This window comes from Idiotropiscis lumnitzeri, chromosome 16, assembly GCF_059441095.1.
Source record: "Idiotropiscis lumnitzeri isolate Australia: NSW breed Sydney's pygmy pipehorse chromosome 16, RoL_Ilum_1.0, whole genome shotgun sequence".
Taxonomy (NCBI): Eukaryota; Metazoa; Chordata; class Actinopteri; order Syngnathiformes; family Syngnathidae; genus Idiotropiscis; species Idiotropiscis lumnitzeri.
The window spans coordinates 10,714,123-10,738,470 of NC_142406.1; the positions used below are offsets into that span (position 1 = coordinate 10,714,123).

Genomic DNA, 24,348 nt, shown 5'->3' on the forward strand with positions numbered 1-24,348 from the left:
TAAGTGTTTTTTTATTTGGAGGGGTATCAGTAACAATTTTTTCCCATGTGGTGGGAATTAGAAAAAGTGAATTTACAAGCGTCAATGACAGTGATTAAAGCCATGAGTCATGTTGCTTATTTCAGTCTCCAGTGATTTTAAAGGCAGTGAAGTGAACTTTTGAGTGATGACTTTCATTAAATTGAATTAATAATTAGGAACCAAATAGAACATTATAATTGATTTACCATTTTTTTCAACACTTTCTTTTCTGACTTAATTTAAAAGCTCTGCATTGCATTTTAAGGTATTTTTTCCCCATCACTATCTTGAGGGTTCCAAAATATATATATATATTTTTTTTTTTCCAGGACGAGTGTATCACAAGACAAGTGAGTGTCCTTGGGGGTTCTGTCAACAGCACATGAGCAACAATCAGGTTGTTTACACAGTTCTTTCTTTCTATTGAATTCTCAATCTGCTAAAACAAAACATATGGATTATATTATCTAGATATTTATATACAAAGTTATGTATTCTGCTCAGGTTTGCAGTGAAACGTTAGCCTCAATGGAACAGATGAATTCAAACTTAATCTCAATCAACTATATTTAATTTGAGGCTCATATGTTTCACAATGTCTTTTTTACTCAAGTATCTGTATTAACAGAGGACGAGTTTAAACAATGTTTTTACTTGTGTCGTTTATGCATAATTATGTTTACGTGACGTCACAGTCCCCCGCCCCTCCCCTGGGCTGACCAGGTGAGATCATTTAACTATCGACTAATTCCCTCGGAGTGCCGAGTAGGAACGACAGGTGTGCATTTGTAAGCTTTTTATTTTTATTTTTTAGGGGTTCCAAAACTAACCCTATTGTAGTAGTCATTACTACTTTTTTAAGCTCGTAAACTGCGTTGCTTATTTTTTTTTTAATATCGTGTGCGGGGACAACGCGTGAGCAAGAAAGTTGGCGAGGTCGCAATGAGCGTTTGATTTATTCCACCGGATTCTGTTAGTAAGGACGACAAGGGAAAGGTAGGAACAGCAACTTGAATAATTATATAAACATATTGTGTGTTGGTTTGTACAAGTATTCATTTTTACAAACTGATTTAATTCGTCTTTGGATTTTGTTGACGTCAAGTGTCTTCAATCTTCTTTTTTTCCTAAGAAAAATAATGTCATAAGTGTATTCGTATTTTAAGTGTTATCCAAAAAGGTATAAACTAATGGCCTCACAATAAAATTATACTTAAACGTTGTCCAGGTAAATGTTCTAAATATAGTCCAAGAACACTGTCCTGAAACATGATTACAAAGTGATGCAATGCTTTACATATTGATTCACATTTCAAGCTTAATTCCATGAAAAGTTAACATTAAAGGGGAAGTCAACCAAAAACACGTTTGTTGCAATGATATTCTATGCGTCTTCACTCCACATGGTGTTCTGATTATTATTGTGTTTATGATTTAAGCAGCAAGGACCACCTGTTTTTCGCCATCTCGGGGTGGACATTTTGTCACTTTCTGTTGACTGACACTGACATCACAGTTATTCAGGGCTCAGGTTGCCACCAATCAAAGCTCCCCTGAGCGACTGTGATGTCATTTTCAGTCGACAGCAAGCGGCAAAATGGCTGCCCACCGGAGATGTTCAAAAACCGGGAGATTTCACTTAACTCATATTCCACAAACACAATATTAATCAGAATGCCTTGTTTTTACAAACGGGGCTGCATAAATGCATTAAGATTTTTTTTTGAGAGGGGGGGGGTTGACCTCACCTTTAAATAGGACCTTTAGCAGGAAAGCCCTCTCTTCTCAAACAAATTATCCATCTTTATTGTATATATTCAACACTATATTGAGCTAATAAAACATTTTGATATGATTTTGCAGTCATAACAGCCCTCTGAGGGGAAACAACGTAAATGTTTAAGTATTGGGAAAACAATCATCGTCCCAAAAGATGCACAACAAATGGTTTGTCCTCATAATAGTCTATTGCAAATGGTCTGTGAGTTCATGTGACCTATAACAGAGTGCAGTTTGGTCACAGCATTATCTGCGCTCATTGATTGACTCTGCTTGGGCTCGATTCCCAGATGATTTTCTGCTCATTTAGTGTCAGAAAACAAGTCAAATGGGATTGGACCCTGAATCCAAGTAAAAGTGTCACATTTTGATATCAATTGGTGCGTTCCATTTATTAATTTTTTTTTTTTCCTCCTGGAACTGTTGAACTATAATAGATGCATTTATTCTGCTGGTTGGCCTGCATTAGTGCTGATTGTGTGCAAAAGAGGCTTTATTGTTTCTAATCCCGTTTTGGTGTCGTGTGCTAAAATCCACCTCCTGTGCCCTTTTTATTCGCCTTTATGCTTATATCAGCTGAAAGGGGCAGCGCGTCCTGAGTCCTTTAGCTGTGTAACTACCTCAGCCGTATAAAACACCTCTCACCTTATAATTCAAACGCTGAGTGAATATCATGATTGGCTGTGCGTTTTGGTACCTGCTCTGGCTTGAGCCATCATTAAATACCACCTCTTATTAAATCTATTAATGTCTGCAGATGCCAACAAGTGCATTTTGCTAGTCGACGTTGGCTGGAATACATTTTTCTTGAAGCAACCAATGTAACATATTTTTTATATCATCATGGGCTTTCGACTGAGGATTAATTTGAAATATCATTAAGGAAACCGTCCTATGGCTAATTTTTTTTTCCCATCAGCGAAGTCTACTCATTTTCAAGGCCATGGTTAGATTAGATCGACATGGTGCCACAGGCTTAAATCTGATTGGGCAAGATTTCTGTGAGATATTTTAAATCCAAAAGGAGAAGTTCCTGGGAGGATTCTTCTTGGATACTCAGCAGTTCCGCCGTCACAGCCATCTTGATGCCGTTCTCATCTTCAACACGGGTGTCCTTGAAAAGCTTTAGAGAGAGGAACAAATTTCACCGGCAAGTAAGAAAATTGTTTCAGCAGCGTGATATGATTCATGGCCAGGAACTGTCAGATGCACACGCGTATTTTGTCCTGCGACAACTCGCACCAAACGCACAGGATCACTTTGTAGAACTGCGGGTTGTTTGTCTGTCCCTATGGCAAAAACTCGCAGTGGACAAAACCCTTCACATGGAAGAAAGCGATCAACAGGACTTTAACTTTTGAACTCGCATTGTCTTGGCGACGTCAGACTCTCGCACTCCAAGATCCATGACTTACCACCGTGGATGACTAGGACTTATCTCACGGGTCCCATCAGTTGCTCTGCTCATTGTTTGACAGCCTGACACACAGGGTAAGTATATAAATGCATTTGGGGCGGGGGGGGGGTGTTAAATGGCTGCAGTTACCGTTCCTTCCTCTAGGGGCATAATATTGTAATGGGGAAAGTGTAGTTTGTGTTTGTAATATACTTTATGACACCAGTCCTGGAAGACTTCTGACACACCTAGATCTGTTTCACGGAAAGATTGTTAGAATTGGGTTGTAAATAAAGGTCAGTGTTTAGAGTAGCAGTGAAGGTGATTGTGACGCCCTTTGGATGATTTAGGATGATCGTTTGTTTTTGCATCTTACTCAAATATGTTATCTTGTAGGTTTATACCATGGACAGCATTTTTGACAACCTCGCCAAAACTGTAAGTGTCCGCAGCATTAACTTGCAACTATTCAATGATCTTCATCATCGCCCATTGATTTAATTTTTTCTTCTCTCTTCCAACTTTAAGGAGTTTATCAGCGTCTTTGTTGGAAACCCAAGGCTCCAAAAACATGACCACTGGCACACGCATGTTGACTATGAAATCTGTCTTCACGTGAGTAGCATCACATTCTAAGTCTGTCATTGTTGGTTTAGAATGTTTGCTAATGTCGTCGGCCTCTCGCAGACAAATAGCATGTGTTTCCGCAAGAAGGCTTCGGCGGTGAGGCGTCGTTACAGAGAATTTGTTTGGCTGCGTCGTTGCCTGGAACAAAACGCTCTAATTATGTACGTGCTCACATCCCTGAATTGAATTTCCGCGGCGTCTTCTCTCTGTGGGAATAATGAAGTTGATATGTTCCCGTCTTCCTCCAGAGAAATCCCCAAGCTCCCCCCTTGGAATCCTTTTTTCAGCATGCGGAACGTAGAGCAGGTCAGACAAAGGATGAAGGGCCTGCAGGAGTTTTTAGAAATGTGCGTTCCTCCCAAATTAAATGACGCCACACCTCATGGACGATGTCCTAATGGCGTCTCAATTCCGTCCTAGTGTTCTCCACATGCCGTTGCTGTTGTCAGACAGTCGCCTCCATCTGTTCCTCCAGTCGGGCCTCAGCGTCAAAAAGATGCAGAGGTGCGCTCTTGGCAAGACCAGGTACACGGTGGCTGAGGCCATTCAGTGCTTTGACAGCGGCTGCGTTACGACATCGGAAGAAGATAAGGCCTCATGTGACTCTGACTGTGAGAGGTATGAATTTAATTTTATTTACGGATTCTAAAAACAAGCAACTTGGCATTGATGTGATGTATCTCCCAACAGCACCTCTTCGTCAGGCTTGGGCTTAAGTGTAGACAGCACCATTCATGGAAGCCCCCTCAACTTCTTCGAGTCGCCCGACAGAGATGCAGAATTGTGCAGTTGTGATTTAGTCGTCCACAAAACAACTCGGTGAACCCCGATGTTCGACGTCTACGGGCAAGGAAGTGAATTCTTTTGTTAGTGTCCAAAAACAGTTGGTTTTTTTTTTCCCCCTTGTTCAAATTTTTTTTTTAATAAGATTTAATTTTTTTTGTTAACGTATTGCCAATTATTTCCTTGTGTACAAAAAATATTTGTTTTTAAAAAAAATGTATAGTAAATCTACATTTAAGAATTCTTAATTGTATCCTATGTTTATATTTTTTTTATCTCTGAAGCCGAGGTCAGTCGGGTCTGTTTAGGAATTTCGGAGGTTTTAGAGTAAAATCGGAATATTTTTCTGATCTGTTTATAAAGGATGAATAAACTGTTTTTGAAGAAAATATTTTCCTGTGCTGATTGTTTCAGTCTTCTGACTTGAGCTGTGCACAATGCAGCCCAGTAGAGGGAGTATTGACATCAGAAGACATTTAGCACTTGCCGTCATAATAAATGCTGTTTGCCTGCTGTCTGATATCAATTCTTTTATCATTGACTTACTAGGATATGATTTCTAATATTTTTGGTTTGATGTGGTAATTTACAGCACTGTCGCCAAAATATTATGCACCTTTTAGTAATGGTATAGTAATACTATAACATATATATATATATATAATTGACCTTTCTGAATGACAAATCATGAAGTATACTTCCACAGGTGTTAAGCTTTTTTTCTCTCTTTTTTTTATTAAAGATAATTCCCTTGCACTGTATCTGTCAGACTTTAAATCTTTATACCTCTGCATGTTCAGGTGTGCCGCATCAACCAACCTGCTACTTGTTTGGCGACCAAAGAAAGACATCTGCCATGTGACTGCGTTCCAGGTAGGCGAAGCCTACAAATTAATTACTCTAACACGCAATTGTGGGAAATCATCTCGCAAGAAACACGACGCAAATGTGAGAGAGGGTGAGCGAATGAGAGCCGGAGGTGGTGGACAGCTCTGTAAATTGAAAGCCGATGACATAAGCGACGGCTCATTAAAGGAGACAGCAGTTGTCCCACCCTGTCCCACCTCAACCCTCCCATCAACAGCTGGATTTGACGCGGGCCAGCCCGACAGTAAACCCGGCCCATTGCGCATCTCTCCCTGGATGTGCACGAGTCATAATGAAGCTGTCAGTGACTTCACACACTCGCCCTGAGATGTACACACGCGACAAACACTCTGGCGCCTCGCCCGAAAACACATTTACTGCCTCACTATGGGATGACTGCACTCGCCCAAAATGCGTATTTTCTTTCTTGGTGTTTATATGCTGCCTTTATGGCCGAAGGCGCCATCTCTGTTTGGAGTTAAGCTTAACCTTATCAACACGTCCTATGAAAACCAAACATGGCTGTTTATTCAGACGCGGTCAGTGCGTCGCTGCAAGTGGTGCCATCTTCGCGTCGACATGCATCTGCATCAGGCGGCGAAGGGGGATCTAACATTTAGATATTAAGCATTCAGCGTCCATATCTATTTCAGCTTGGTAATTTATAACTCAATTTCCAGTGTGCACTGAAGCACTTCATACCTCCAAAACACCCAACAAAGGCCCAGCCCAAATTGTATTTCAAAGCAATTAGGGTGGCCACTGAGTTGTGAAAGCACCGCCAATGCCGAGGCTCTGGGTCGCTCTGATATTTTTAATTGTTCATTTTCTGTCACATTAGTCAACTTGGGCGCGTCCAGACAGGTGAACGCCAACCGTTTGATGCAAAACGACAGCGATCTTGTGCCCATGTCTCGTTGTGGACAGGATTTTACAATACCAGCGTCACGATTAGAAAGTTATGCCTCTCATGGATTTGAGTTTGCATGAAATGTTAGCATATCTAGTGACCTTGAAAAAGTAACTTGATTTTTAGAAGCTTAGTTATTATAGCTTGACTGATGCTGATTGCGATATTCTGTTGGAAAAAAAATTCCGATAACGGATTAATCAGCTGATATGACTTGCAGAATTTTTTTCTCGTAGCAGAACGAAAAATCTGGCAATATTTTGGTGGGTGGGAGGTTGTTTGAATGTAATTTTTTTGTCCTCCATCTTGTAATGTTTCACTGTGTAACAAGTGACAAAAAAATGGGGCCATTTTAAGAGCCATTATGGGCCAGCTGATTAATTAATCAAGCCCGAGTACTTTTCTGTGAGACTTCCAGACTTCTGGAATGACATTTTCTTAAATTCCTTTATCAGTAATGATGTTCAAATCACGAGAACATTGAGCACAACACTCGCCGTATCAATAACAGTCGCAGTCCCATTTCTATAAATTTCTGCGAGTCTTTCTATTTCATCACGGTTGAGCTACTGTTTTGGAACAAGCCCGCGGGCTACTCATGTGCTCCTTTGGGGGGGAGGGGGCTACCAGGTGCCTGCTGACACCATGTAAGTGACATTATTTAGAGTAAATGACTTTTGGGGACCTGTTGAGTGAGATTATTGTAGATCATATCCCATGGCACACCTGATGATCTCATTTCAAAGAACCATCGGCGTTCTCTTGAACGTGTTCTCTTGCCGTATTTGTTTTGTCAATCTTGCTTGTTTCCCTCTTCCCCTGACTTCCTCTTTTCTTCAGCTTCTCGTTCAATGGTGTGAATGTGAGCTTCAGTGGTTGTCGATATGTGCCCTCTGATTGATTGGTGATCTTGCAATCCAGGGTGCACCCCCCCCCCCCCCAGCACCCACTCAGCAGGAATGAATGTAATTATTTGTACACTTGTTACAGTTAAGAATATTAATATGTACTTAAAATTTGCCTCCTAAAGCAGCTTGACCGTGAACGCTATAATTCAGTTCATTTCATTATTTCCTATTGGAAAATTGATTCCTTATCCGAGCAAATCAAAGGGCGATTAGTGGTCCCGAACAGATTGCGTTCAACCTCAACACTGTATATTGGTATTAGTTATGAGTCTGAGTTATTAGTTCTTTTCCACTCTCACCTGACGCCGCCACTGGGAATGGCCCTTTCAAAAGTCAACAACGGCAAAATCCATAGACGCAATTAGTCGCCACAACTCCCACTCAAGTCCCGCTTCGGACTCTCCATCACGCTCATCTAGCCTTCTCTTTTAATTTCCTCAACTTGCTCCTTCGTCAAGTCTCAGCTTCTGTCTCCGGGCTGCTTCGTTAATTAGCTCCCCTGTCATTGTGGTTCTGCTTTCTGCTGACGCTGTAGGCCTGACTCGCCACACCTCAGCTGTTGAGGAGCGACGCTTGGCTCTCTCCGCTCCCCTTCCTCCCGTCTCTCCCTTCTCGACAGGGGTCAAAGGTGGCAACATGCATTGTATTTGGGATTATTACCTCTAAAGTGCTATTGCATGGCGTATCATTAAAAGTCAATGCATCTTGCTCCCGCCCCCGCTCACCCTGCCGTCGCACTCCTTAAACACACATACTCATTTTGCACGCACTCTGCACATCGCCGGCCATTTAACTACTAAAATACAACCCGTGCGCAGATAAATGTCACAGGGCCATCTATCTGAGAGTGTTAAAACTCGGCTAATGGAGATGACATATTACCGGCCTAAATGACTGCAATAAAAGCTGCCGCCGTACCTCGCAGCGCCAGCCGCGCCTCGCCTCGCCTCGCCTCACCGAGGCCCCGGCACTGCCGCTATCTGTTCGACAGAAGGCGGCGAGGAACAATGCGTGTGAGGTCATATCGGGCCGAAGTCTTCTAATTGAATGGAATAAAAGTAACAAGGAGATATTTCAAAAGACACTCGAGGAGACACACGACCTTTGACCTCTCTTATGAGAAGCCGGTCATAAGTTACGCGTCGGGTCGATTCCGGTGCGTGTCAATACCGCGGGGCCGCCCGTGACGATCGATAGCGCTGCTTCAATCTCTCTGGAGGAGCCTGTGCAGATTCCCACTCCCCACCTCCTCCTCCATCCCGTCCATCTCCTTATTAATTACCCTCCTCTAGCCATGCGTGTCTTTCTCTCTGAGTGAATGGAGCCGTTGTAATTGCTTCTCTCCGGAGCAGTTACGAGCCTCACAACGGCGCTGGATGGAAATCGCATTTGCATTCAAGATGAGCAGAGATGAAGAGCGCGAGCGGGCGCTGCCCTCCTGCCCCATACTGAGCAGCTTCACTTACTCTTTTTCTCTACCTCCCTCCCTCCCTCCCTCCTCTAATCTGTTAATCCCCCACTTTCCTTCATGCCTCCCTACTTCTTATCCACCCCTCCTTCACAGCATGGCTCCCCTTGCATTGTCTTTCCTCAGAGTTCCAAGGTCGACGGGAGCTTGCTCATCAGAGCAAGGTTTATTACGCTTAATGCAGGTATGGATGAGCCAATTTGAGTGCGTGTGTGTGCGTGTGTGTGCGTGTGTGTGTTTGTGTGCAGGCATATCCAGAGGCCTGCTAATGTGAACATAAATACTCACCCACTTACACACACCCAAGGGTGTGGGGTGGAGGTGGGAGGGAGCTGTGTGTGTGTGGGTGTGTGTATGTGTGTGTGTGCGCAGGGGGGGGGGAGGCACTCCGCTTCTATTTTTCAGCCTGGCACGCTTTTCTTTTGCGTTTGTGATCAATGCAGTTAAAACAGCAAATCAAGCCTAAGCATTGCCACTGTTGGTTGACACGTCGCCACAAACTCCCCACCACCCCTCCTCCAGGGAGGTGCTCATCTTTATCAGCATTACTTACGACAAGCGTGTGTTCCTCTGCCGCACGCGTTGTCATCTAATAGAAATGACAAAGTGCACGCGGAGATGTAGCTTGAAGGAGTACTGAGCTGTAGGTTGGGTTCGCGCGAGTGATGGACTCTTCACTTTTACTCATCTAAATTCCCAGTCCCCACAGCCATTTACCTTAACAACATGTCTGCCAACAGAGGCATTTCAATACATTACAGGCCACCGTAACAGTTTATTATTGGTTTAGAACCATACATCATAAATTTATCATGGCTCACGTTTTATTTGATAATCCAGTGGGAAAATCCGTCTGAACTGTTTTAAGGAGTACGGAACAGGAGTTGACATTTGCCCCCAACTTTTAGGAACATATGAATAGTATTGTGATGCATGGAGTACGGTAGAGTGGATATTTAGTCTACACACCCCTGTCCAAATGACAGTTTTTTGTGGTGCCAAAAAACTTGATTTGACCATGAAATCCAACCAATTTAGACTAAGGTGAAAATAATTGACATTAGGATAATGATATAGTTTCCTTGATGTGAAGTGATTGTGCTGGGCCCCCTTTGCAAAAGAGATTCAGAATCTCCATGGCTCGATCGTTGGTTCAATAAGAACGAAAACGTACTGGGCGAGTAAAATGTGCAAATTCTAGAAAAATTGCAATTCCGCTCGTCAAATGAGTACTGTAAATATTAGAGGATGACATCACCCAAGTACAATGCATGCAAACTGCTGTTACTGAGCAGTTTAAAAGCGGACCGTCAACAAGGACCGATAAGACGATTTTAAGCCCGATAAGACCTGTTCCTTCAAAAAAAAAAGTGAACTGATGATGATGTCTTTATTCACTGGCTGCTGACAAAGACTGTAACATGATGTGTGGCAGAGTGTTTGTCTTACAAGTAACATGTGGAAAAAGAGCCAGATGAGTCTGTTGGAGAGGGGTGCATCTCGGTGTGGAGGCATATGTTGTGCGCGTGCATGCATCACAGAAGCAATCCTCCTCCGTCTGCATGTGTGTGTGTGCATGCGTGTGTGTGTGTGTGTGAGGATTTAGACCTATCATAAAGGAATTCTCCCCCCCAGCCAGTAGCTCATCCTGACACTTTTATACCTTTTTATTTTCAGGCCCATTGCAGCCAAGCCCAGAGATGTGATTTATACTGCCTGGCAGCATGGGCACTGCAGCAAGCAAGACAGATGGAAGGAGAGGAAGGAACGGGAGGCGGGTGCGGTGTCGGGAGAAGATGGTGTCGAGTGAGTGTGGGGGTAATAAAATAGGAGATATGAAGAGGAGAGGGTCAGAAGAAAGAGAATAGACAGAATGAAGGGGGTGGGGAAGACTGGGGGGGACAGTAGAATAAATTTAAAAAAAAAAAAGTCCTTTTGCTCCTTTCTGCCACATCTTCTCCTGGACATCTCTTTTCCCCCCACCCCCTAATGACTTATTGGCCATGTCTGACTCGGGAAGAGGAGCTCCCATCTCGCCATCATACAGACGCCCCGACAGCCTAAATCACCATCCTTCTCAGACCCCTCCATCCCCCACCCGCACCTCCTCCCCCAGGCGACGGGACACGCCTCCTCCCCCTCCCCAGGTGTGTGAAATATTCATGACGCTGCCGTTGATTGGAAATGGGTGGTATTATGAGGCGGGGGGTGTTGCGAAAAGGGGGTCGGGGGGTCTGACGGGATCAGGTCTCATGCTGTGGGGAAGACAAGGAGACAGCTCACTTTCAGGGAACATGGAGGGGGGGTGCAGACAGGTAGACAGAGGTGAGGCTAAAAGGATAGAAAGGTGTGCGTGCGTGTGCGTGTGTGTGCGTGAAAGATACCTTTCTGCCAGGGTGGTGGTTGTGCTGTCTCTCCGCCGTAACATCTCACTTTGTCACCCTGTCGCCTAGGAGAAGATGAGCTGCCATGCCCGCTGTCATTCATCCATCACTTAAGATACGGTCACGCACACGCACACGCACACACGCACTCACATAGGTAGTTATTATTACTGCAATCTGTGATGATTTCACCAGTGTTTCTTCCCTCTCTATCCATTTGATTCAGAGGGAGCAGTGGGTCATTTAATGCGGGCTCCTCCACGCCGAGGGTCACCTGTAACAACAGCCAGGGTTAATTGTAACGATCATAAAAAGCACCCATTCGCTAATTATACCCCAATTTCTTCCGCCATTAACGTAATGGGGTCGTTTATAATGTTTCGACGCAATCTTTATCACTGGGTGCCATTTTGCAAACGCCAAGAGGAGAAATGCACCGAGTGGCAGCAACGTGAGGTGAAATGAGGTGATGAGAGATAGCACAAGTGTTGTGCTACATTTTGCTGTTACATTAACAGATCGATGCAATGAATTTTCAGTTTAAATTTTTTTATTTTTCAAATCCCAAACTTTTGACTTTAATGTAACCTTAGTTTTTGACCCAATTTTTTTCAGCGCTATTTAAGTGAAAAACATTCAAGACCCATTTTTGTGTGGCTGAAAATGACTTAATCAGTGATTTTATTATTATTATTATTTATTTTATTTTTATTTATTTATTTATTTAGTTAGTCATTTATTTAAAAGCAATATTGTTGAGCAAAATCTTACTTAATATAGCGTGAGGGGAGGAAAAACACATAAAATATGTTTGTTACTATTTATTGTCCTTCCGGGGTTCAAAAGCCTACTGTTGCATCACTTTTTTTGACCACTTATTCCAAAAATCCCAATCCAATCTCATCTTGCAAGTGGGTCACATTCAAGTCTTTCCAATCACCCCCATACACACGCCTCCCTCTAAATTTGTCATCCCTTTTGATTGATGCCGGGGGGGGGGGGGGGGGGGGTTTCGACTGAAGCGCTCCAACGGTGATTTTATATCCCGGGCTTGACTGACAGCTTATACGGTGCGGCCTGTAACTATTTTTCATGACCTTAGCAGCAAGTCTACCTCGTTGTACAAGTGGGAGATGGATCATAATGACGGTTTATTTTTGGAAGGCAGAGTTTGCTGGTGCGTGAAAGACATAAGAATGCTATGCTATTGTAACATTCTCTTGTAGTTTTCTTACTGTTGCCTTGAAGCGATGTCAACTGCCAGTTGATGAGATCGCCTCGTAATAGATGAATGCATTTGGTATGACTCCTCTTTTTTGGTTCACGTATGAGCACATAGATGTGATATATAAAATGATAAAATAACAAAGTGACCTCAGTCTCATCCAAAACAACCACATGTAATATTGTGTGTAATATTTTCAGATATTAAGAATAATTTTATGAAGCTAAATCTTTGAGCTCCTTGAAAAATGGATTCGCTTGGTCACAACTGTTCTGAAAATCAGAAAGGTGCATGTAGATTTTTTTTTTTCCCTCCACCCCCGTCTTTTCACAATGCGTGTGTGGTGGCCTTGCGGAGCACCAGGTGAATAATTACCCCGGCAGGAAAGAGCATGACTTAAACTAAAGCGTCCATCTTCATTATAACGTCTATAGAACATGTCACCCAGTGCTTCCGTGTGGCTCATTAAAGGCTTTTTAATTGTTTCTGGATGACATTGGGGCTCGTTGGCACGGAGGTATAATGTTGTTTTTGTCTCACGCTTAACTGATGATTATTTGCCTGGATCAGCTCAGCAATGGGGAACAAAAACAGATCCCAAAAACAAGCAAATGCATGTCAACAACTGCATATGCAAATCAGAGACATTGTGGGTCTTTCTAACTCGGTGACAACGCATCCATTCTCATCAATGTTTGCAAAAAAAAAAAAAAAAGTGTTGTTAATGCAATTACAATCCTTCTGCGCAATTTCCATTCAGGTTTTTTAACAGTTCAGCCTTGGCGGACGTCTGAGCTGTAGTGCGTGTTTGGAGCGGTGACAGCTCTGCTCTCATCCCCCTTTTCTCAAGGCGGGAATCTTTGAAACCACCCAACACGTGCCTGGCGGCTTCGTCTTGTGCACAACGGGCCTCAGCCGCATGATGAATTTGATAAATCCCCCTTATCGCCCTGGGAGACAATTAAAACGCATGTGACAGGGGTCCCTATCTCCGCTCTCCTCCTGTAGCGCTTCATTTAGAAGCCATTTGTCTCCGCTATGGATTTCCTATTTTTAATGGCGCGCGTACGCGGGGATCGGGCCGTGCTGAATAATAGATGCCTTTTTGCTCCCTCTCTTCCTTTTCATTCCCGTTCTTGCTCATTTCCTCATTGTCAGGCCCCATGGGGAGGTGTCGGCGTCACTCTCGGAAAGCAAGGTGCACTTCGCCCCGTGTTCTCCACATTCTGGCAGGAGGCTATTTATTCTGTAAAAGCGACTATTGGTGCAACCCTGTGGCAGACGCTGAGCTGATATCAATGGTGAACCCCTTAGCCCCCCCCCCCCCGCCCCCCTGCCGCCTTTAAAGGACGTTTATCACAGGAAAGCAAGGCCGCTGCATGGTGATGTGATGTATCGCCCTGGCTGAGCGCGAATGAATAGACTAGTAATTATCCCGTTAAAAGGGTAGCCAGACAAAGAGGGAGCCTCGCTATAATTTAAATTGTTTTGTTTCCCCCCAGCATTCCAAGCCCGGAACACTGACTGACATCACGCAATGGGGAAAAGTGAACCTATTTATAGCCTGAGACATTCAGCTAATTGTAGAATTTAATAAGGTTTCTGGAAGAGTGGATTCTATATAAGCCAGAGGCGTGCACGTCCTGTATCGCCCCTCAACATCTTTCTTCAGCCCTGTAGTTGTACGTGTCTCCGTATTCCTCCATGCTTGACTTCCTCCCATCTTCCATCTCATCCCCCCCGACCCTCTTTTTACTCCTTCCTCCTATCACATAAAATCTACCCGCCACTAATACTGCTCTCACTTTGCTTGCGTGACTCCGATTGTGTGATCCTCGGCATGTCACAACCGCTTAAGGTGCACACGCATGTGTGTGTGATGACCAAAAAAGGATGCGTCCAAGTGTGTGTGCCTGCGGTCTCGTCTGGTGTGAGACAGGGGTAATTGAGCTCAGAGGGTTTTCTGTCTTTGGTGGCAGAGGGGAAATTGGAATCTTCAGAATCCATTAGAGAGGCCCTTAGACGGCCGCTCCGTGTGTTTGTGTGCGCTCATTTGTTTAGCGACACCGAGACAAGAGGAGGCATGTGTGTCCAAACCCCGGCGGAGTCAGGCGAGCGGTGTAAAAATAACGCGCAAAGTCACAAATCAACTGAAACTTTCTTGCTTGCTTTGCAGTGTGCACGCCGAGACGGGTCCCCGGCGTCTCGGCTGGCTCTCCACATAAACACGCTGAGCTGCTGGTGGAGGAGGTTGGCTGGTGGAGGGAGAGGAGAAGGAAGGTGAGCGGAGAGCAAACAGCAGGTAATCAACGGCAGATGGTTGCGCGCGTCCTCCCTGCAGAGCTATCATTCACCTTCTCTTTTCTCTCCTCACTCCTTCCTCTTGCTGTTGTATTCTGCGTCACATACAGAACCGCCTCGCTCCTAGACTGTTGTACTATATATATAAATACATATATATATATATATATATGATGTCTCACTAATTCAATGATGGCCATAGACGATTTGACAAACACATTTCTATCCCGCTCCCGAGGCTTTTCTATATAATAACAAATAATTCCATGGTTTCTTGCTACAATGTCAGCATAAAAATGTTTTGATGATGATTGTATCTGTTTATTGTTTGTGTATGGCAATTGTCTGCTTTACTGGTGGGTTTTTTTCTCTTATAAATGTAAACTGTTGCGACTGATTTGAAAGCAGCCTCACTTCATTAATTATAAGAATTAAAAATAATAATAATAATTAATCCACAGCCACATTTACGTGCACAAGCGCAATTCTCTTTTTTTCTGTGTTTGCGTGTGTGTTAATCTTCCGCAATAGTTTCAGCAAAGCTCTTGAAGCCCAAGGTAAGACGTCAAAGGTATGGGGGTATGTCTTCTAGTGCACCACAAATGATGGACATCTTTAATTGGTTGTTTTTCCTCAAGCACCGTATTACTGTCTTATTTTTAAAGTACTACATTTATTTATTACAATAAAATAGTGAAATACATAAAAGTCGCACTATTTGCAGATTTTCATTCCTTACCTCATTCGCGTTTCAGACCTTCATGTGTGTTGGTGAGAAAAACGGGCCTAAATCAATAGTCCCACTGTTGGCACTTCACAGCTTCTTTTGCAGCCATCATTGTGTGTATAAAACGACGATAACGCTACAATGAAAGCAATGTATGTATACATAAATATGTATATACTTTCAGTGTGTGTACTTGAGTGTGTACGCGTGTAATGATTAGCCTTCTTTTAATGGGAAAATAACGTCAGAGCCACTGGGACGTTTAATCCATCTGAGCTGAATCTGTTTCCATCACAGCTATTGATCAACTCCAGTGACAAATCAACAAGAGTTGGGGGGTGTTGGACGGCTTGCAATATGAGTGTGCGTGTGTGTTGAGGGGACCACTTTAAGCAGCCTTTCACCTTGTGGCAACAGGAGATTCCAATAAGCTACTCTCCGTTGATTTTCTTGGCCATCGTTCCTTCATTTGTTTTCCGTCTTTATCTCTTCTTGTTTTCCATCTCACGCTTATCTTCCCCTCATCGCTCCGCCACCTCTCTCCTCCTCCCTATCTCCATTCCTTAAGTGGTATTGGCTTTAAAGGGGCAGCAAATCAGTAGCTGATTAATACTGAATTTTGGGGGCCATTTGTCTGCACTGTTGGCCCTGTCTGTGCCTCTCAAGCCCTCCCCTTCCTTTTTTCTTCCCTCCTCTCCCTTTCCTCCTCCCCCCTCAGCAGTGATGAATGAGCGGCCGATTGCCGAGGGATTAGAGTCGTCACGGTTACCTGTGCTTTGACAAAGTGCTCCTGATTGGTGACATAGGTGACGCGGGGGGGGGGGGGGGTCAAGTCACGTCTCCAAATGGACTGGCCTGCAAGCGGGGTCAGTTTCAGCGGAAGTTGTGCACTTGCGCAAACTGTATCGGCTCGGTTCATCTAGATTGGGCTCCGTTGGTGGCGTTGGAATGAAAGCAGATCGACTTTCCCCCGTCCCCCTTCCAACCCTCAGGACGCTTATTCCGCCTGACAGAGATTGGCGAGGTCCCGGCAGCGATGTGACCACGTTGACACCCGAGAAGGCCGTCAACGGCTGCCGGTGGACACTGATGAATCGGCGCTCGGAGGGATCGAACGCTGTCCTAATCAGCGCATAGATCCCCCTGCAGCAACATTTTTCAGTTTTGTCCTACCTTATCAGGCGGGGCCCATCAGCTATGTCACAAGCCACTGGGACCGCCCTTTGTCACTCACGCCCATTTGGTGATTAGGCATTATCAAAGAGGTTGACTTGTCCTGTACTCACCCTTTGTGGCAAACTTGTATCTGTGACTGGAAGACAAGACGACGACAAATGTATTTGTTTAGCGGATGTAATATCGGAGTGGGAGGTTGTTTAGCAGCTTCTTTGTCTTGGTTTGACTATTTGATTGACACTTGGTTGGAACGTCTCATGAAAGTAGAAGCCAGACCTCTTGGCAATACGACTGACTTAAAATTTAAACACTTGACGCCATACGGGTGTTTCTTGCAGAACATTAATGCACATTATGTAATGCGTCAATAGCAATGGCAACTATTTAGAGACATTACAAATGAAGAAATTATATTGCGAATTTGTTGTTAAAAAAGTGCGTTCATGCCAAAAACCTTTGCTCGCAATCCAAGACAAAATAAATAAATAATAAGAATGTCACCGATTCCCCCTAAAAATAAATAAATAAAAAATCACTTAAATCCAGGTAGAATTGTCACAATTACCATGCAAAACCCACCTAATTCCCAAATTAGATTATATTTCCCATCCTCAAGCAGAGGCTAATAACGGACAAAAAGGAGAATCCTTTGTCTACTTGGCTTTTCCAAGACGAGGGGGCATCCTTGGATGAGGAGAAGATCCCTCCTGTCCCTCCAGGCCATAGCGAGATGAAGTATGGCCACATAGAAGGCAAAGAGATGTGCTTTGGTTTCAGAAGATGATCATGTCAGGGCGGTAGAGGCTGAGAAAGAGCCTTGACTAATTATAGTCATTTATTACAGACACAATTAAAACCGAGCTAATTTACCGCAGCCAGACCTTCGCACACCAGCTGATTTATACCGGAGCTCAATGACACCCGGAGGACATGTGTGTATACACACACACACACACACATAAAAGGAAGGCAAAAGGGCTTCTTTCTTTTGCTGACTGTACCATAAAATGTTCGCTACTTTGCCATTGATTACGTCTGACAGCTGCGTTTAGAGCCGTAAGAATCTTCTCTTTCATTTGTATTTACAACACAGTGGCACGTGACAGTCGCAACATGGACTTTGGAATGAGTTGTAGAATTTGAATAGATGGATAGATACCTCTTGTTAAACACTCGTGTTGGGGCAAAATACAACGTGTGCGTGCGTGCGTGTGTGTGTTTGCCCAAGGGTGAGTCGAAAGAGAGAAAGAGATGGAGAGGAAACAGTGAGGCAGAGCTATATGTCAGCAATTTCCTCAGCCCACCAATAGCTCAGCAAGGTATTAGGTTTCTACGGCAACAAGGCCACACCCCCCGTCCCCACCAGGATAGGTCATGCATGTATGCGCTGGCTCCTCCCTTTAATCCATCAGTCCTCTTCACAGTTTGTCACGAGCCCCGCCCACTTGGAGGTTTCCACCAATAGAAATCTCTCTCTCTCTCCTCTGTCTCTCGCTCTCTCTCTCACTATCTCTCTCCCTCCTCTCGCTCGCCCTCAGGTGATGCAGCACTTTAAGGGTTAAGTCGGCTGCATGCTGGATCTCTGCAGAGGTGACAGATGCTTCCTATCCCACCCGGCACCACAGGGGAACTGGATTCACTCAGCATACCAATGAGCCCCCCCCCATCTACCCCAGTCTGACACACACAAATGCATAAATATGCATATGTGGCCACACGCACATATACATATCCAAACGCCAACGCTTTAATGCATACGCCATGTACCTGCTGGGCTACATAAAAGACGCCATATTTACGATAAGGGTGTTTATGCACATCATTGAAACGGCTTCCTGCTTTGTACCCCAAACAGATGTGCATGGCTCCCCTTCCAGCCAGAGTCAGGCAGATGTGAGCCTTTTGTCTGCACACATGACCTGCAGAAGAAGGCCACCGCACATGTACTGGCACACACACATACACTTAAGGCAAAACACACACATACACGGCAAGTGCACACACAAGGCGACAGCCGCTCTAAAAGTGACAGCTGTCGCTATGATGGAGCACAGGGAGACGGGGAAGTGAAGGCTAAGCCACAGCGCAACATGGTGTCGAGGAGACCTGCTATTCATTTTCAGCTTAATATGTTCCAGCCCATTGGAAAAACATTGCAGCATATAATGTAAGCAATTTCATATGTGCACGCCGCAGCCTTCACACTTCTCTCTGAAGGGCCCGGAAAAATGAAGAGACCAGATTTACCCAATGGTTGAGTGACTTCAAAAATAACGCGCAGCCAGTGTATGTTTGTGTGCGCGCGCGTGTGCGTGCGTATACGTGTGCTTGTCGAAATGTGCTTGTGTTAATTATTTAGATCCATCTGTGTTTCTGTTCCGCCTCTCTGCACATCTAATCTCCATCATGGCATCACTCCGGGGCCGAGATGATCACACTGTGATGCCGTGTTTGAGACAAACATACATATTTAACATAATTGTTTTACGGGCCGGCGTGCGGTTGCATTTGCACACGTCGTGATATAAATCCGGAATGCAATTGTGGTCATTTACATTTTCAGTTTTGCGAGTTGACTCAATTTTGACTAGCTTTAAAATAATATTAAATTAATTCAGCAGCCACAATATTAGGTACACCAGCATCTAATAAGATATGCGAGCTGGATCACAATTTCTGCATTGCAAAGATATTAACGCTCATCTTTAAATATCTTATCCAGGAACAAGAAAAACTATGGCAGTTCCTCGCAGCGGATAAAGAATAAATTCCTGTGAGTATCCATGCGTTCTACAGCTGAAGGTAAGTTACATTCAAGACTTTTAATACCATGTGGAATTAAATTTAGAAAATGTTATCCAGTGTACATGACGTGATGTGCATCTGCTCTTGAGAGTCCCAACTTAATCCACAAAACATTTTTTTACCGTCGCCAATGAGAATCATTCAGTAATTTATTTATTTGATGAATTATAAATTGCAATGTCATTACCTCATGATGTGTTATCTGGCAGACTTTAAGGCAAAGTTATTTATTTCATACAAAAGCTTGTTTGTTTTATGTTTAGTTTGATCGTAAGCTTCAACTGGGAGCGGCAGTTGACGGCTTGAAGCCTCTTTTTCAAGTTGTTTACCGTTTGCCAACCTGCTGCTTGTTGTCGAGTGAGTTGAGTTGAGTTCACTGCGACGACCTCCATCTCAAAGACTCATATGTCAGTCATTATGTTGTGCAAGTGTAGCCAACGTGGGCGATTAAAAAATGTGCTCAAAATGCATATTGATGTATTGCATCAACGTGGAACCGAGTCTTAATCTTGCTCTCGAAGCAAATGTTTACTCACTTTATGTCTAAAATATTCAAACTCCCACACGTCGTCGACCTCCAGCCGCTTCTTTGCTATCTTCATATGGATAAATAAATGGTGCGCTTGGCAGTGGGTAAATGAACGTGCTTTCCGCCTGCGGGCCCAGATGGCAGCCCAGTCGTTTGCTCTACCTTGTTTTGTTTAATTACTACAATCAACTCTCTATTTCTTCAATTAATCACCAGCAACCTGTTCCATTAGTCCCCCACCCTCTTCCCTCGCTCCAGTATGTACGGAGCCTATCTATCCACACAGCAGCACACGTATGTCAAATATAGAAACATATACTATTATTTACATATTGATGCACCATTTAAAGGATGCTCCCCATTGTCAGGCTATTAGCATTTTAAACAATTCAACTTTCCATGAACCTTATGATGGAAAAAAAAAAAAAAAAACAGCGCAGAAGCCCATCAAGGCAGCATGGAGGTGCCTGACTGAGAATATCAGGGCGGAAAGCACTTCATTACGCCCCTTTTATTCTGTTATAATCACGCACGAGCATCACTCCTCGACGACATCGGGGCCCGGCCGCTGACACCGGGATTGATGCAGCGGAAGCGGTGGTCCCCCGGAACACAATAAACAATGCCATTAACCAACGGGGCCACGACGACGCAGTAAACAGTTGATATTAATTATAGTCTGCCCCAAGCTGCCTACACGTCGCATTTAATTCCCTTTAATAGGATGGCAGCTCAGATGATTGGGAAGTAAAAAAAATTATGTCCAGATGATGCGCATGGAGTTTTTATTGGAAACTATTTGGGACATTGTAAGAGTGTTGTCAGCTAACTTGGGAAAGGTTCTCTGAGGCAATAATCAACACACTTTTTGTTGTTTCATTTTGGCTTTTAGTGTCTACCATAAGCAAAAAGACTAAGACTGTATATTGCACTCGTTGTTTTCACTAAAAATGTCATACGAAAGGCCACAGAATCCAGTGTGACCTTTGACAAAATCCACCGGGGCCTCTTGTGTTGCGGTCGACTATTTAGGTTTTAATGCCATCTAGTGGCTGGAAAGAAGTACTGCACCCACTAAGAAAATGACGAAAAAATTGTAATTTCTCATACGTCTATGTGGACTCCCATATAGGTCAAACTTGCCTTTCTAGTTTGGAATAAATGGCATTTCTTAATTTTATTATAGTTAATAATCGCACTATTCTGGTTATAATTGTTTAAGAGCTTATCTGTAGAGAAAAAAAGAATATCTCAAGTTAAGTAATTTTGATCACCTCTCTTTGTTTTGACCTTGAATATGAAATACAAATTTATCTCGACATGCTGTTTAAGAAATGAATCACATACTCATCTTCATTAATGCATATTTGTGTGTAATTATTGACAGGCATTTGTGCAAATGTGTTTTTCAGTATTCTCTTTGAACATTGACCTTATTGAAGCAGTTGTCAAATGAGTCACATGGTGTATAATGGATACATTAAGATCTACTTATAACAGCGAGTGTTCAGTGTTGTGATTTTGACAGTGAAGAGCACGTAAAAAAAAAAAAACTGTTGACCCTAACTCATAACTGTTGGGTAATACAAGGACAAAACAATGTATTGATTTTCTTTTTCTTTCTTGCTTCATCTTCCAAGTCATAAGGCGTATAGGAACTGTTTGAAAACATCCTGTCAATCAATTTTATGGCAGAATGCGACTGAAATGAGTCTTTCCCCACTTTATTTACCAGTAATTTCCTTTCAAAGTGATACGTTTCTATTTGGTGTATTTCGTATAAGACCATTGTACCAAAAATACAACAGAATCTAATAAACTGTAAAGGACAAACTAACACAAAACAAAACCCTAAACTGTCTAACATTATGGAGCCTTGACCCACATGTGCAGCCCTGACCCCCACCCGTCACACACACACACACACACACACATTTGCACGCTCGAAACCTTTTGTCTTAAGTCTTTAAACCTGTTAAAGTCAGGATATAAGTCGTGAGTGTGCGCAATAAAATGCTGCTGCATATAAAAGAGACCTGCTTTTTTTTCCCTGCAGCTCTCTCCCCCTCATGTGACCTAATGTAAATTATAGACATTCAAAAAGTTTTTGCAGGTAATAGTTCAATAAAGTGATTTTACCGTTTTAGTCGTTTGTATCAGTAAAATACTGCATAATGCTGAAAGCTACTTCTAATGAGAAACACTTCAAGTGCAGTTTTACAGTGCGGCAAACGTACTTTTTATTTTCCACGTACACGTTATGTTGTGTACATGGAAATTGATGTTCTGGCCCAAGATTAAAATTTGTCTATCAAAGCATAAAATGCATATTTTCTCAAAAGGTGCACATATAGCCTGTTTGATATTAATAAATGAATGATTAACTCTTTCGCCAAAGTGACCTTTGACCTCTGCATGCCTTTGGTTCTGTGTGTTGAACGTATACCGAACTCATATGTGGCTGTTTTAGCTTTTCACAGTTTTGAGATTCCCTCTCGACCCTTCGCAGATCAACAGGTGCCCGCTTCTGTGGGAACTTGTGACAAATATGGCGGGAACACAGACAGTTATAGAACGATTTGAAGCACTGTTCCCCCCGTGCCATAAAAAGACACACATTTATGGCATGTATCGTTTTACAGTTTGAAAACTCACCATTACCACCATTTTCCTTACTGGTAAATCTAAAATTGATTTTACAATAGTTGATAGTATGGAGCACATGCACAAAAACAACATTTAAAAATATATATCTTAATTTTGTGAATTTGGGAAAATTGTTCAAATATCAAGGTGAAAGAATGAATAACGTATTGTCATGTTATGTGTATGTTAATATTTCTCAACACTTTTACCCAAACATATTACTAGTAAATATATTAATAATAATTTAATGAATAAATTAATATATTAGTAATATTAGGAATAAATTAGAACCTGGAAGAGTCCAAATAAACGTAGCTGCTTTTAAAATCCGATTTTAAAAAGAAAAAAAAATAATATATATATATATATATAGTTTTAATAATAATATGGCCAGCGAGTGCATGGCAACGTCGTTACGTTTTTCGGCCGGTAGATGGCACCCTTGAATGACAAATGCTTCCAGGAAAGCATGCGCGCGCCCGTAACTCTGGGAGCGCGCTCTCCTCTGCTTGCCACGAGCGAGCTTCCTCGCCTCGCCCGGGTTAGAGTTCACGGCACGGCCGCGTCGGCGGATGATGTGGGGCCAATGTCAGAGTCTAATCTCATTTTTGTACGAGTGGAAGCATCGTGAGGGCCGAGGGACGTCAGCCAATAAACAAACGCAACTGGGCAGCCACTCATTTATAACTATTAGGAACACTTAACTTTATGGTCAGGTTAAACCCACGAGCCATTTACTACTGTGTTTTATTGGGAGCTTTGGAAACTGAATCACTGATATTAAATTTAGGAAATAACCGCTTATTTTATTAGTTTTATTTGCATACTTTACTGTCCGTTGCATCTTCTGATGAAGTGGATGTGTTAACTCGCATCCACAAACATATTCATGTGGACTGAAAGGTCAAACGAGACACGTGGGTCGCTCTTATGATAATAGCTCAACAAGCCACTTTTGTTTCTTATACCTTCATCCGCGAGCATGTTATACAACGACTGTGTTATGACAGTAATAACCGCATATAACACAACTCAAATGACGTTTTGTATCGATGCATTCTGGGAGAGGTCCAAAAAAAATGTGATATTGGCAGTTATAATACAAATGACATATCCATTTCCTGTAGGCTTACTCTACTCAACTAAAAGCCATTTAGTTTGACCTTAAACTTCAGCTCCATTCTGTTGTCTCTCACACGCACACATTCGCGTGCTTATATCCAAGGGTTTGCTTTGTCCTTGCAGTGCAAAGATGCGCTTGAATGATAATGGCCGACAAGGAGCACTCTCTATAATTATTATGACCTATTTGGAATGACTTATTTCAGGGTTTGTCTATATGAATCATGCATCTACATCATTTCCATATATTTGGGATGATAAAATCGACTTTTCCGGTGTTTCAGCTGAAGTATTTTGGGCGCAGGCGGTTGTTTCAGTGCTGGGAATGTGGTGGAATTGCATCATAGACACGGTTTATTTATGTGTGGTATAGTACATCACGAAAGAAACAATTGCTATTATAATATTTGGGTATCTCTTATGCAATACACTTAGGAGGAGCAAAACATGCAATAGCTCGGGAGACTCTGAGAGACGTGACGAAAGAAATAAAATGTAATTTGAACGATAACATTGTGTTCATTTGAGCATCTCCGGAGCGGCCGTGACTTGACTTTATTGAGTACAAATGATTGGATGTGCTGGTTGGTTACTCAACACCGTTATATTGCTTTGCGCTGGACTTCGTGATGATAAATCATTGAATGATAAAGTAACGATCACACTTTTTGTGT

At 43.0% G+C, this 24,348-nt stretch overlaps 1 protein-coding gene and 1 long non-coding RNA gene across 5 annotated transcripts; both read left to right on the plus strand.

Moving 5' to 3' along the window:
• The first annotated feature begins 394 nt into the window (after window positions 1–394).
• LOC148321385 (uncharacterized) lies at window positions 395–24,348 on the plus strand. Of its 4 annotated transcripts, XR_015839384.1 has the most exons (5): window positions 395–418; window positions 5,407–5,479; window positions 14,545–14,648; window positions 19,295–19,374; window positions 19,641–24,348. It is a non-coding gene; the product is annotated as an uncharacterized LOC148321385 (long non-coding RNA). The 4 variants fall into 4 exon arrangements; XR_015839382.1 differs by having other exon boundaries at window positions 14,545–14,670; window positions 19,295–24,348; XR_015839383.1 differs by having other exon boundaries at window positions 19,295–24,348.
• Window positions 3,394–4,866, plus strand: snx10a (sorting nexin 10a). The gene is made up of 6 exons (XM_088278509.1): window positions 3,394–3,634; window positions 3,725–3,811; window positions 3,884–3,984; window positions 4,072–4,170; window positions 4,244–4,441; window positions 4,514–4,866. Exons 1-6 carry the CDS (start codon window positions 3,602–3,604, stop codon window positions 4,644–4,646), a joined length of 651 nt encoding a protein of 216 aa, XP_088134635.1. The 5' UTR covers window positions 3,394–3,601; the 3' UTR covers window positions 4,647–4,866.

Coding starts and splice junctions, on each gene's coding strand:
- snx10a (XM_088278509.1), top strand. CDS start 3,602: ATGGACAGCATTTTTGACAACCTCGCCAAAACT. Junction 3,812..3,883: donor ACTATGAAATCTGTCTTCAC/GTGAGTAGCATC, acceptor GGCCTCTCGCAG/ACAAATAGCATGTGTTTCCG. Junction 3,985..4,071: donor GAACAAAACGCTCTAATTAT/GTACGTGCTCAC, acceptor GTCTTCCTCCAG/AGAAATCCCCAAGCTCCCCC.